The sequence below is a fragment of the Otolemur garnettii genome, unplaced genomic scaffold (assembly GCF_000181295.1).
Source record: "Otolemur garnettii isolate 467f Iridium unplaced genomic scaffold, OtoGar3 scaffold00001, whole genome shotgun sequence".
Taxonomy (NCBI): domain Eukaryota; kingdom Metazoa; phylum Chordata; class Mammalia; order Primates; family Galagidae; genus Otolemur; species Otolemur garnettii.
The window spans coordinates 7703111-7717227 of NW_003852396.1; the positions used below are offsets into that span (position 1 = coordinate 7703111).

Here is a 14117-nt window from a genome sequence, read left to right on the forward strand (position 1 = left end):
TCTCATCTGGAGGCCTGGCTGGGAACGCCTGCTTCCAAGCTCCCTCAGGGTGCATTTGCTTACTGTCTCTTCTGTCTCATCACCACCATTTGGGGGGTATGCTCCGGTCTTTCCAAAGTCAGAGCCTTTTGTACCCTTCCTATAAGTACAAGCATAGTCCTAATTTTCTGAAGCGGAACTGACCAAAGGTAAGAAGCACGGAAACACCCACCTTACCTCTTTCTGGGAACCCTCATCAACTTGCCATCAGTGCTGGTCTTGTCCTGATTTGAGGTTCTGTAAAATAAGAAGAAATATACGTCGGTGGTCCTCGCCCCTAGCTCCTGACTCAGAACTCCCTGTCCCTTGGAATTTCACAAGTGATGGTGGTGCCAGGAGAGTCTTTGGTTCCAATGTTTGGTCTCTGCTCTGATTCCTGAGACAGAGCTCCTGGACGGTGATTCTTATGTCCTAATATTTGGTCTGGGACTGTGGCTCCTGACACAGAACACGAAATCCCTTAGCATTGCCTGGGTGATGACATCATCTTTTGTTGTAATGAGGTGACGCCAAGTGGGTTCTTGGGTAGGGGCTGATCAGCAGGAAGACCAAGCTTGGAACTTTCAGCCCCACCCCCATCTTTCCAGCATGAGCTGGAGACTGTGATAATAACTGGTCACACCTATATAATGAAACCTCCCTAAAAATCCCTAAAGTATAAGATTCATAGAGCACCCAGGTTGGTGAACAAAACTCACCACGATGTGAGAGGGCGGTGAGCCAGAGACAGCGTGGAGGTTGCCTGTCCTTTCTTCATATCCTGCCTCTTCCTCTTCTGTGATGACCTTTATAAGAAACGTGAATAAATGTTTCTCTGAGTTCTGTGAGCTATTCCAGCAAATTTCTGAACATGAGGAGGGGCTTGTTGGAACCCTCGGTTTACAACTGGCCTGTCAGAAGTGCAGGAGGCCTGGACATGCCACTTCGTCTGAAGTGAGGGCAGCAAGCTCACAGGACTGAGCGCTAACTCCGGGTATTCAGAGTCACAGCTGGATTGCAGGGTACCCCGCTAATGTTGGGGGAAAGTTGAAAAAGTAGTTAGTGCAAACAACAAAACCCTACACGTGTGTTGTTACCAGTGTTGTGACTGTAGAGAAGAAAACAGTCTGGTTATCCTGTGTGGATTTTAAGTCTATTCAAAATCTTTGGCTGAGTCCTAAATTGCAAGGAAGCTATTTTAGTTCCTGCTCAGAGATGGCTGTTTGGATCCTAGGCCTGCACTGGCCTGTCCCCTTCTTGGAATTACGCTGCGCTCTTCCCTTTAACAAGCAGCTGGCCCCCGCTGACCGTGGCGTCCAGCCTCCCAGGGCCAGCCGCTGGCCTGCCAGCCTGGGCTTTCTCAGGCCTCCTCCCACCGGCTGGGCTCTCCACGGACTCACCGTCCAGCATCATCTGCTTGACTGGGGTATGACTGGACTCCGCTTCACGCCCCTCTGACTGTGTGTTTTGCCCCCTGGATCGTAGCTCCTCATTAGCACCCGAATCTGTGACAGCTTCTTGACACCAGTTTCAACCCCTGTCCCTATTCTGAACAGATACTCGTTTGACACCCGATGCTCTAAGAAATTGCTGAGGACAAAATTCATTCTAAGACTCTCTGGTCTATGTCAGAAGCTCGTTTTATGTGGGAAGGTACCATGAAGAAAGGGGGAAATGCTCTCTGGAGGATGGTGGTCTTCCACAGGTGGGGAAGAAGGAGGGAGTTGCCGAGAGGGCAGTGGCGTGGGCACTAGAGAGACCGAGTGACATGCCCCATGTGTCCCCTCCCGTCCACTCTGCCTCTCTCCTGCTGTGCTTGTGATTTCACCGTCTCTGGACACAGCACAGGCAGAATGCCCAAGGCACGGCAACTGAGGGGATGTGGCCTGTGGGAAAAATAAAGACGCCAAAGGCACCTGCGATATTGAGCCGAAGATGTGAGGAGAAGGTGGCGCAGGATCTGAACCAGGGAACACTGAAGAAGGGACACGTCTGGAGAGGTCACACAATGCTGAGGGAGTGACAGACCCACAAGAGTCCTATTTCTCCCATCTTCACATACCTAAAGGATTGGTGAATCCACACGCTTTCTCTATTAAGCCAACCTGTACCTAATCATCCTGAAGGATGCTTGGCTCAGATGTCTGCCCCCAGGTCCCGTCCATGCTGCTGCGTTCGGAATCGTCATGACCGTTGTATCTCAAAATCAGTGAATTGCTTTTCCAGTTCTTCTTCTGATACCGAACTCTTAAGTGAAATTGGTTTTCAACAGATATGCTCACACCCATGAAATGACACATGTAAAAGGATTTTAATTACAGTATTTTTTCAAAAGCAAAATAGTGAAAACAAACCCAAATGTGTACTAATGAAGGATTGTGAAATAAATTACAGATTCATACACGGCGTTACTCCATAAATGTTTAATGGGATGGGGCAACGCTGTGCTACTGATGTGCTGATGTGCTACCGTCTCTGAGATACGTGAAGTTAGAAAAAGTGAAGGGCGACTCACAGACTAGATGGAAGGCTTCAAAGCAAATGAGGTTGCCCAGATGAGAGGGTAAAAAATTTTCTACTAATTAATGTTTCTTTCCTTTTGGATTTCAGGTCATTTACATGGAATCCAATTCAAAAAACTAGTGTGAAATATGCAAAATATAGAAAAATATTTATCCTTTGACAAGAAAAAGTCCTTTGTGATAGTTAAGAACTCTCTACTAAATGTTTCTGATCCTCCTCCCAGGTATGTGTGAGGATACCATTTTCCCATCTTTGGCTTTAGTGAGGCAATATAATTTTTTCTGGCCTCTGGCATGTGGCAGAATGCCATTTGCAGCATCCACACTGAGCTTTGGGAGTCAGTGTGAGATTTACCATCATTCGTTCCCTCTGCCGTGAGGAAGAGCAGAGCTCAAAGCGGTGGTTGCTGCGTCAGCCTGCTTCTCAGCATGAAGTGGAGACCCCGGTAGAACCCCCGATGCACTTTCAATTCCCAGCCACTGAGGTTTGCTCATTGCCACAGCATAACCTGGCCTGGCCTTAGTGACAGTTGATTTTATAAGGTTTAGTGCTGAACAGTCTCTGCGATCTTCCCATGTAACCTCATCTATTTCCGCGACATGACGGCTGCTGCGGGACTCCTGTAGTTGCATCTGCCTTGCTTTGACTCCACACTATTTTATCTAATGGCCTGTGAATGTCTTTACTTGGTTGCCTTATGGGAATTTCTCTGTTTTAAAAATGAGAAGATTCCTACTGACTCTTTTAACTACCCACAAAATTACATCTCTTGCAGTCTTTGTTTCGCTAACTCTGTTGAAGCTGCCGCCATCCAAAAAGTGTTCAAGCCAGAAATCTAGGAGCTACTCTCTTTTTTCCTTTTTGTAGACACGGGGTCTCATGATATTGCCCAGGCAGGTCTCAAACTCCCGGCCTCTCACAATCGTCGTCCTCCTCCTAAAGTTCTGGTATTACAGGCATGAGCAGGAGCTATTCTTAACACCTCATTCCCCTCAGAACTGTTTATTTAGTCCATCAGTAAATTTGAGTGATGTCAAAATATGAGGGCTGTCTGGAAAGTAACCAGCCATAGACTGTGGAAAAGCTGATTGACAGTGGCTGGATACTTTCCGGACAGCCCTCATCTATCCTAAATCAAGTTATCTTTTTCATCCTCCCCCTCCCTGAGGGTTCCCTGTCATCTATAATAGCCCTTGACCTACATGCCAACTTCCATCATTGCTTTGTTCCCATTACTTCCAGCTAGAACAATTATTCAAAATATAGACCAGATGGTGTCACTTCTCTGAAAGTAACAGAAGAGCGGTAATCTTCTCTTTCAACAAACTCGCAGTGCACAAAAACAAAATGCGGCTCTTCAATACACCTGAAAGGCCCACTGATCTGATTCGGCTTATCCTCTCGTTCCTTCTCTACCCCAGCACTCTAATCAGCTACCCAGCTTCTTTTAGTTCCTTAAACATGCCGAGATTTGTTCCACCACTGGGCCTCAACACCAGTTTGCATTTTCTTTTCTTGGAATGGTCTCTCTGCTCTCCCCGTCCATTGCCTTGGCCAAGTGGCTTTAGATGCTTTTCTCTTTTCATCATTGTCCCCGAGAGACTTTCTCTGATAACCAAGCCCTACCATTTTGTTATTTCTCCCTCTGCACATAACGTGTGGTTACGTATTAATTTTTGTTCTTTTGTTTGATTTGTCTCCTGCCACACAGAACTCATGAGGTTGGGCTTCATGTGTTTTCCTCACTCTTCTGTACTTTGCATGTGACAGGCCTTGGCATTCCAGCGAGTCCATAAAAGAAAGAACAAGGTCCCACCGTGTGCCTGGTATGGTGTGAGGCACACTTTGGTGGTGATACATTTGCCATGCCACTGGCCTGTGCACACCCGGGAGCTGCCAGGTACCGAATGGCAACTAGAGAATATTCTACTGAGAGGGTGAGGACGCCATAAGGAATTTGATGTCTAGGGCAGGCAGGGAACACTACTGAAGAAAGATTCGGTGTATAACACAAGATGCTAAACGACAAATGAGTTCTGTTTCCTGACCTAAACAATTATGAAGCCCGTTGGATGACATGCCGACTTCTCAGGCTCAACACTTTAAGAATTCTATTCCTTAGTCTGGTTCAGAACCAGTACTACAGAGTAACTCTTGACCTACCTCTTTACTTCTTAGGTGTGTAAGAAACACTTACATCATCTATGAGGTGAAAATAAAGACTGTAGCAGACCATATAGCTCGTGAGAAGGAGAGGCGAGAATGATAAGAAACACCTGTAACAGCTGGGTACTATGACACCTTGGTGATCAGGGCATGGGGAAGGGATTCGGGTCTCCTAACATGAGAGCTCGGAGACGAGAGCGTCAGTGCTTGGCAGTCTCTACCCCTGGGGTGCAAGGAGCCATGAGATCACGTCTAAAAGAAGCTGCAGGAGAAGGCAGTCGGGGAGCCGCATGCTTTCACGGACCACTCACTCTGACTCTTTCCCTTCTCCCGCCCGCAGGGCGTCTGCCCGGCGTCTGCCCGGCGTCTCTCCCAGAAGACTGCTAAGATTGACTTTCTTACTAGAACTGTTTCTCTCCCTCAAAGACTGTTTCTCTCTCTCTCTCTTCCTAAGGCAAATAGCCCTCAGGCACTTAAGAGCAATTGTTCTTAACACAGCGGTCCTGGGCCAGACAATAAACTGGCCAGGGGTGGCCAGCCCGGGCCGACAAGTGGCAATGAGGATGGGATAGTGGACAGCCATTGGCAAAAGACCCGGTGGGTACAGAGAATAGGAGAGGGTAGGGGACGGCCATGTGGCCCATCCACAGGGCGCATGGACTTACTCCACCTACTGGCAGAGAGGCTGTCAAATGCTCAGTCCCCAGTGTGGTCAGTTATTGAACATGTATTGGTCTCAAAAGCAAGGAACAGGCCAAAATAAAGAAATGTTTATTAAATAATTGACAAAAACACCCCTAGAAATCCATCCTCTTGTCTGTGGCACGTATTCTCAGTTCTATTCAAAGCAGGTGGCGTATTCCAGACAAATGCCCCATGACACAGGAAGATGTTTGCAAGGCTCGTGTTTAGCCACAGCAGATGCAGGGATAATTAACCATTTTGACTCATAATAAAAAGGTGAGTAATTGTTAAGTTCATTTGAAATGCCAGTGTCTGTCTTCACTCTCACCTAACAATGTAACCAGCTGTTACTCTTTAGTACGTGTGTCACCGTCCTGGCGTTGGGGTCAAACTCAAACTGTGACGATCCACTGAAGAAATAGAAAAATCCTGTAAATATAGATGAGGAACATGATGAGACACTCCCAATAAATCATCTGGCAACACGTGCAACTTAAAAATAAAAACAAGCTAATAATGGGCACATTTGATCAGTGCCTGCTCTGTACCAGGAGCTGAGCGGAGACCTTTCTCACACTTCATCCCATGTGGCTATCAATGAGGACAAAACTGGAAATCAGGAGGGGTTTTCATTCTCCACATTTGCACCTCTGTGAGGGAGGGAGAACTGTATCTCATCTGTCAGACTCACAGCCAGTGCTCTAACACGTTAGATTGTACCGCCTCTGAATTGTCCTGCCGCTTGTCTATTTTTCCCAAGCTCTTCTCCCCCACCTAGGTCCTAATGCACAGTCTGGAAGGAAGAGTGGACCCAAGAGAATCAGACCGATGGTAAACACACCCGAGGCCCATGGCCTGCTTTGCACACATGTGGTCAAGTCATTTTAGCAGCCAGCCTGGCGGCCTCAGGAGCCTGAAAGCTGGCTCTGAACTTCTCTCTGTAAGCAGGCACACGCTTTGCTCTCCCCTCAGGCCATCACCAGCAGTCAAAGTTTGTCTATTTTGAGGATATGGGAGGATACCATTTATTTACAAATGAATAAAGTAGCCAATTACAGACTGTGACAGAAGCCCAGACAAGGCCTATGGGGAGGGGATGAGAGAAGAGGGAGCGCGGGATGTGACAGAGGAGAATGACACCCCGCCTCACACTGGTTGTATTTTTGTACCAACAGAGTGACCTGGAAAATAATGGCCTCATCGTGAGGACATATTCTTAGATTTTCTGCACAGGTATAAAACAGAGACATGGAAGTTATCTAAGAAAAACAAAATGCAAACACAATTTGCATAAATTGGAAAGTAAAAATTTTCAGGAGTTAGGAAAAAGAATATAAGACTGAATGATTTGAAAACTCCTTCAATTCTCTACTTCATTTTGAAAGCATAAACTGCCCAGAAGGGCCCCCATTGGCCATGAACAAGGGTCCTCTTACCGAATGCCTGTAATGCAGCATCAACCTTGGGTTCAACTCCTGGGAAGTCCTCAGCTATTAGTCTGGGGAAGTCTTGCTCCATGGCCTGGCTATTTTCATCGAATCTGGAAAGAAATACAGCTCAGCACTGTGTGGAGGTGATATTACACCCAACAGAAGGATGTGATTTTCCAGTGTGGAATCCGATAGAAACTTTTCAAGTTGTGTGAAGAGGAGTTAAACATTTTTAGGAGTACAATAATATGTGACTTTCCTGGGCTTACAAGCTTAGCACATAAAACAATATTTCTTCCCCAGAAATGGGGACATCATGCCATCATCCCAGAAAGGTTCCATACACATGTGAGAGGTCACTTTTGTAAGCCATGGAACCCACATGAAGGTACTATATACACATAAGATGTAGAAAGAGTCAAATCATTTGGTGAACAACCAACCTCCGGTTCTCTCTAGCACTAGGACCCTGAAGACCTTGTCTCCACAGCCTGTGTCCTGCAGAGGTGCACTTGCTCATGCAGCCCCATGGGGACTGGCCATGGCAAGAGAAATGAATGTGATTTGGACCCAGCTGGCCGCTCCTGATGTCTTTTGGTGTCTGGATAAATGGCCTGTGTATACGGGAAGCTGAACAACCACAAGCTGTCTTCTGAAGGGTCAGAAAGTTGGAAGTGGAGGGTGGAAGTAAGGGACATCCTCATAGAAAGAAAGTAACTGCCCTAATTAAGCTCCACACTGGCCAAGTCACTCCTGCTGCATCTCACCTCCAGTATTTGTCCTCCACAAAGAAGTAGGTTTTCTTCTTTTCCTTATCAGAAACAGCAGCATCAATTTTCCTTATGGTTGGAGGAAAACCCAGAATATGGATACTTCTTGGGTAACCGGCTTGTACCTCATTTCCTCTGACTGCCCAGAACCGATTTCCTATTGAAGAAAATTAGCCCAAGAGATTCTGAGTGAAGCCATTGGTTTTAGAAATGATTATGGCGCATCATTATGGTAAAGAAATCTTGGTTTTACTTCCTACCCCAAACTTAATGCTCAGTTCACAAGAGGTCTTTAATAAAAATTCCCCAAATGAGTGGGGAATGAATAATGAATGGATGGATGAATAAGCAATAATTCAAATGGTAACAAAATAATACTCTGAAAACTTTGTGCTGATCGATTTGAAAACAGACAAAATTGGCAAGTTCCCAGAAATATATATTGACAAAGCTGACAGAAAAAGCAACAGAAACTCAGAAATCTTATTGCTGATAAAACAGATTGAAGACATGGCAGTTTAGGAATCTCACATAGGAGCTCATACGTTCTTCCCCACCCCAGATACTCCCATCTTCTGGCTCCTCTTGCTCCACGTCACATGTTGTCTGTGTGTTGGGAACACAGGGAGAAGAAAGTGGTGGATTCCGGATAAGTAAAAGAAAAATGGTTCCTGGAACTTTTTTGTTTTAATATACAGGGAGCTTCTCATTGGTTTGAGTAGCTCTGTTAGTTAATTTATCTATCCCCACGCTGACACTGCAGTGTTTTACTGTGCTTCACAATGCCCGGCTTTGCTCCTCTTATTATTCACTGAGCATGTCCCAGCTACTCTTTGCCTTTGCTTTTCCATATAAATTAGGGGGCTAATTTCTCATGTTCCATAAAAAATCTTTTGCCATTTGAATTGAAAATCCCTTGAATCTATAAATAAATTGACATTTTTGCTCTATTGAATTTTTTATTCATGAATATGAGATGTCACCTCTACCCTCATGAAATGCTTTAAAATAATGCTTAGAATGTTCTTCATATACCAAGTACATCTTCTTTAGGTACTGGCATAGGTCTTACAATAATAAACCATCTAAAATTTAATGTAATGGAGAAAACTCATGTCAATGACATTTTGGCCGTAAGATTTATTCTGTTTTAAAAGTTCTTGTATAGTACTTACCTTTAAAAATGAAAACAGTATCCTTCCTACGATCTTCATATGCTGCGTCCAAGTCCGATGGCAGAGAGGGCCAAAATGCAGAAATCAGATGAAACTCAGGTCTGACGTTCCAGTGGGTCCTGCGCCAGAAATATCTGTAATCCAGAAAAATTATTTGCAATTGTCTTTCTCCTTTGGATAGGTGAAAAAAGTAATATGGGTTCCTTTCTTTTAATCAGTGCTACTTGAACTGTCCTCCTGCAGGTGATTCCCAAGTAATGAAATCTATGCCAGGAATTGTGACCAGTCCAACACAATTATTTAGCTTGGCTCCATTCTATAAGTCTATAAACAATGCATATTATGTGCCCAATAATATCTTTTAAAAATATTACATGTACTTATGTTCATATGTCATTAGAATGTCTTTGCAAAGAAACAAAGGAAATTGTAGCCCTGGTGGTACAGGTCAGACATGAGAGATATTTTTAACTCTTTATCTTTTGTACTGTTTGAAAATTGTACCATAAGCATATGTATATCACTTTTTCTAAAATTAATTAATTTAAGTGATGGCATTTGTTAGCAAAGGTAAAGATATTACCCTGCTTCTGAAGACTCACCAGTGCTTTTTGAAGTTCCATGATTTATCATAGTGCAAAAATGAACAAAACAGACAAAACCCTCTGTATTCAATTCATCAAACTGACACTCTAGCGATTAAGAATCATCCTTAGTAAAATGATCTGGTCAGTTCTAAGGAGAGGTTAAAATGCAACATGATCCAGATCTGAATGATTTCAAAATGCAGAGGAAATAGTTTATTTAAAAATCACTGTGAAGTGTTTGTTTTTCATTCTAAGCATTGGAGACCAAAAGAAAAATACCATTTTCTGTTCTGACCTGTCTTTAAAGAACAAGACTTCTCCCCTCAGGGTACTGACTGCGTCGAAGGACAAAGCGGGATCACACATGGCTGGTGTCTCAGGTTGCGGAGGGACAGATTCCGTGGGCACCGGGGTGTCATCAGAGGAGGCAGGGGGAGGTCCTAAAGGAAACAGATTCGGGGATGCAAACGTCAGGGAGGTGGGCTGTGTCCGGGAACGTATATGCTTTCCGATCGCTCTCAAGGTCCTTTGTGCTAAATTACAAATGTTCCACGTAGCACCTTAAGGCTTTCCTGCCGACCAGCCTTGCAAAGGCTACAATGCCGAATTTTTCCAGCGTTGCTCACCATAGAGGGACTGAATGCCGTCCACATCGTCTTGAGAAAGGCGGAACCGGGCCAGGTCTGTGAGTGAGTTGTAGACTGGGTACATCAGCGCTTCAGTGTTGGCCGAGTGGAAGAGACCCAGGGAGTGGCCAAGTTCATGAGCAGCAACCAGGAATAAATTGGTCCCTGTTAGAAAGACCATAAATGTTCAGAATCTAACAGCTATTTGTTTCGTGAATCACAGTGTCTTATCCTTATTTGTGAATTGGTTTATTGGTGGGCATATTCTATGCCTCATAGAAATTCGTGTGTTTTTAAGCTTTAAGACAGCTTTTCACCATATCCCTAGTCCTGTCCTTGATCAGGAAAACTAGGTCACTGTTTCTATATTCATAATGATAAGTGTTGTTTCCAAAGGATAAATATAACTCTTCATTGTCTAAAAATAAAAAGTCATTGTTCAAATTTAGTAATATGCACAGTTGCAACCTCAGTTCAAGTTAATCATAGAATAGTTACGTTATTCCCAAACTCTTATGCAACAAAACTCTGGTAATTTCCTCTGGGGACTTAGGCTGATGTCTTCTCCTTTCTCTGTATTATCATAAAATAATTTTTGATTGCCAAAAATCTTCCCAGTAGTAAGTTCCCATTGCATATGTACAAACTTCCGTTTAAAACAGAAACAAGCCCAATAACAGTTTTCTGCAGCACAGACACAGCTGGATTCAGCTTTTCTTTATATTATAAAAAGAGTTTTGTTTAATTTAGTAGTAGAAACTTTTTGACCAAGGCTCCAAGCAATTAGGCAGAAAAGAATAGTTGTTTAATTAAAACTAGATCATTTTATGTAGCACAAACTTCAGCTTTGTACTCTGTAAAATATCAACAGGCTTCTCATTTACAGGAAAGACCCAAGTTGATCTCAGAAATAGTGACTGTTTCGACAGTGGGCTTCCAAACCTCACAAGCCACTGGAAAAAGAGAAAACACCATGCAGTTAATTTTAGCCCCTGTTTCAATTCCGTGAAGGCCTTCAAAACAATTCCAAAAAAAAAAAGAAAACAAAAAAACCCCCAAAAAACTACACTCCCAAGATAATAGCAGTGGCATGCTTATTTAAACAGATGGCCTAACAATTTTTTTTACTTTCCTGAAATATTCTCTTCGCCGCTACTTTTAACAAGGAGGAAGGCAAATGAGAAGCAAGGAAGAAACCCAAGGGAAAATTTTAGAGTTGGCAGTGATTGAGTGGAATTCATTGACCCTAATCAGCTATGGCTGAAGTGATGAAAAACATGAATTATGCTGATCCCCAACCCTTCACAGGACTTTGAATTGTGGACATAAGATTGGAGGGTACTTACTATAATTTTGCTTGGTCAGGGCAAAGACAAAAATTTAGAATGTTTTAAATAAAATTCATCAGTAATGACTAAAGTGAAGAGTACTTCTGTTTACTACTCAAATAAGAAAAAGTGTCAGTTACTAGCACATTCCATTTACTGTTTATTCTGGATAATCCAATTATTCCTGGATAGGGCTGGACATCATTCCTGGAATCGTCCGGAGAGGTTTATGACCTACCTGAGGCATCCTCCGTCCATTTCTCGTCATCATCAAAGTGAACATCACCATAAACCCCAGGACCAGGTGGATAGGCGTGAGCCAAACTCTCTCCTGGTCCATCGAAAGACAAAAAGTCTCCATGTTCTGACAGGCAAAAAAATTAATGGAAATATAAGTATTTGGAATTTCTTTTTGCACTTTTCAATAAGACAAAACCAGATGTTGAAGGTTGGTATTACCCCCAGATGCATCTGTTGAAACTTAATACCTAATGTGACAGTGTTAAGAGGTGGGGCCTCTAGGAGGGGGTTGGGCCATGCGGCCTCTGGCCTGGCGAATGGGATTAGTGCCCTTGTAGAAGAGGCTTGGGCGCCTCCTGGCCCCTTGTCCCACATGAAGATAGTAGATACAAAAGGTGCCATCCATGAGGAACAAGCTCTCACCTCCAAAATTATCAGCGATAACTTTCTGTTGTTTGTAAACCACCCAGTCTAAGGTGTTTTGTTATGGTGGCCTGAATAAATTAAAACACCAGATAATGAGATGTGCTATTTTTTTTACCTCCAACTGCGAAAGAAATCATTATGTCCGCCTCTCCTTCATACACCCTGGAGAATGTGAGTGGAGTCACCTCCTCCCAGACTTTCAGAGCTCTTTCAATGGCAGAATCAACAGCGTCTCTTGGCAAATCTGGTGTATAATTCACAATCCTTGTGAGAAAAATTAAAGAAGATAGTATTTCCTCCAATGACACAGCTTACACAATTTCAGTCTCGGGTGGAAACTCTCTGGACTCGTTACCTGTAAGTCAGGTGGGTTTTCCTCCACTTCGGCATGCCGGGAAAGGTGCTGAAGTGCCTGACATCGGGGACGCCACACCTGGGCTTGTGCATCACCTCCAGGGTGCTGGAGTCCAGCTTCCCCGTCACCTCCAACCCAAGGAACTTCTGCATTTCTTGGATTTTTCCAACAAGAGAGTCACTGTCTCTTCTTCTGAAAAACTGTCTTACTTCTTTTGTGAGACTATAGTAGTTTTCTAGATATTTCTAATGGAATAATAAGTATAATTTTTAGTTCATTTTAACGATTTTTAGCCATTTAGTCAAACTTTACATCTACATTAATTTTCTCTGGTTTCTTTTAAACAAAAGTAGGCATCACATTTAATTTGATTTTTCATGAAGACTTGATTACTCTGTCTTCATACAAATTTTAGACTTTTTTGCAATTTAATTTGCTAGTCAAGTAAGGAATTTAGAGTTGAAAATTCAGGTTTAGCATGTTGTCTGTCTGTCTGTCTTTCTTTCTTTCTTAAGGAATTATCCTTTACCATAATTGTGTCACTACTTTGGGCAGATATGTTTAACTTTTCCCACTTACCATTGTTCAGGCCTGGTTGAAGACTAAAGTGGGATAAATTCTTTTGTCCCAAACTGACAAGTAACAATATAAATATTAGCACCCGACATTGTTTGAAGATCGAACTTAGCATGTTCTCCCTCCCCAATTATGTCAACTAAAGAAATTGTATTGTAAAGCTAGAGAAGTTTCATGTATTTTTCATCTGTTCTTTTCATTTAGCCCCAAAGTTAATGCTACTATTTTTTTTTTAACCTCGAGTAGTTATATCCCCTGCCTGTGCCTTTCATTCTCTGTTAAAATGAAGAGAATTTATGCCTCCAATACTTTTTTGGGGGAGGGGGCGACAGAATCTCACTCTGTTGCTAGGCTGAGTGCCGTGGCATCATCATAACTCACAGCAACCTCAAACTCCCGGGTTCAAATGATCTTCCTGCCTTAGCCTCCCGAGTAGCAGGTACTACAGACGCCCACCACAATGCCTGGCTACCTTTTCTATTTTTAGTAAAGACAAGGTCTTGCTTTTGCTCAGGCTGGTCTCCAACTCTTGAGCTCAAACAATCCTCCCTCCTCGGTACCCGAGAGTGGTAGGATTACAGGTGTGAGCCACCACAACCAGCCAACCTCTGACACTTTAATAGTCTGTGATGCTACATTATTCCCACCAAATGACTTCTGATCACTTCTTCCTGCTTCATATTGGAAGACCAAGTCGACACCCTTGTTCCCCCACTATAACTGGCCAGTGGCTGCAATAGTAATTACCTGGACAAGACCCATGCTGGCGTCCTCCTTTGCAGCCCTCTTCAAGGTATAAGCTGAGCAGAATGGCAGACACCACAGCACAAGGATGGCCAGATGCTTCATTTTTAGAGTCTTTATCTCAGGAAACTGCCTTCTCTCTCCACTGGCTTCTAGCTCTGCTCTCTAGAGACCTCCCTTTATAGGGAAGCAAAACTTAGATCACCAACAGCATGATTCATGTGTGTGTGTGTTTTAAATCTGAATGACAGCAGGAATGGTCACCACCATTTAATGTAAAGAAAATTCAGCTTATATCAATAATTTCCCTCAACCTTCTCAACTGAAAGGAATGATTAATTTCCAGGAAGTAGTTTTTGTGTAAATAGTAAAAAGAATTGGCTTCATAATTCATGACTGTGTATTTACCAAGAGAGCTCAGAAAAGCCTGGTAAAATGCCAAATATTTAGACATTTTAAAATCAGCACA

At 43.3% G+C, this 14117-nt stretch overlaps 1 protein-coding gene across 1 annotated transcript; it reads right to left on the reverse strand.

Moving 5' to 3' along the window:
• Nucleotides 1–5719: 5719 nt before the first annotated feature.
• On the reverse strand, nucleotides 5720–13753 carry MMP10 (matrix metallopeptidase 10). The gene is made up of 10 exons (XM_003780801.1): nucleotides 13652–13753; nucleotides 12329–12573; nucleotides 12089–12237; nucleotides 11546–11671; nucleotides 9980–10144; nucleotides 9649–9793; nucleotides 8767–8900; nucleotides 7589–7748; nucleotides 6828–6931; nucleotides 5720–5820 (listed from the first exon to the last, which is right to left on the reverse strand). Exons 1-10 carry the CDS (start codon nucleotides 13751–13753, stop codon nucleotides 5720–5722), a joined length of 1431 nt encoding a protein of 476 aa, XP_003780849.1.
• Nucleotides 13754–14117: the final 364 nt, after the last annotated feature.

Bases quoted from the DNA above. Each gene is read 5' to 3' on its own strand.
- MMP10 (XM_003780801.1), bottom strand. From the start codon at position 13,753: ATGAAGCATCTGGCCATCCTTGTGCTGTGGTGTCTGCCATTCTGCTCA. The intron at 6,932-7,588 runs GTGAGATGCAGC...ATTTCTTTCCAG, and splicing joins GTGGAGGACAAATACTGGAG to ATTCGATGAAAATAGCCAGG. The intron at 5,821-6,827 runs GTAAGAGGACCC...CTATATTTACAG, and splicing joins TGCTGCATTACAGGCATTCG to GATTTTTCTATTTCTTCAGT.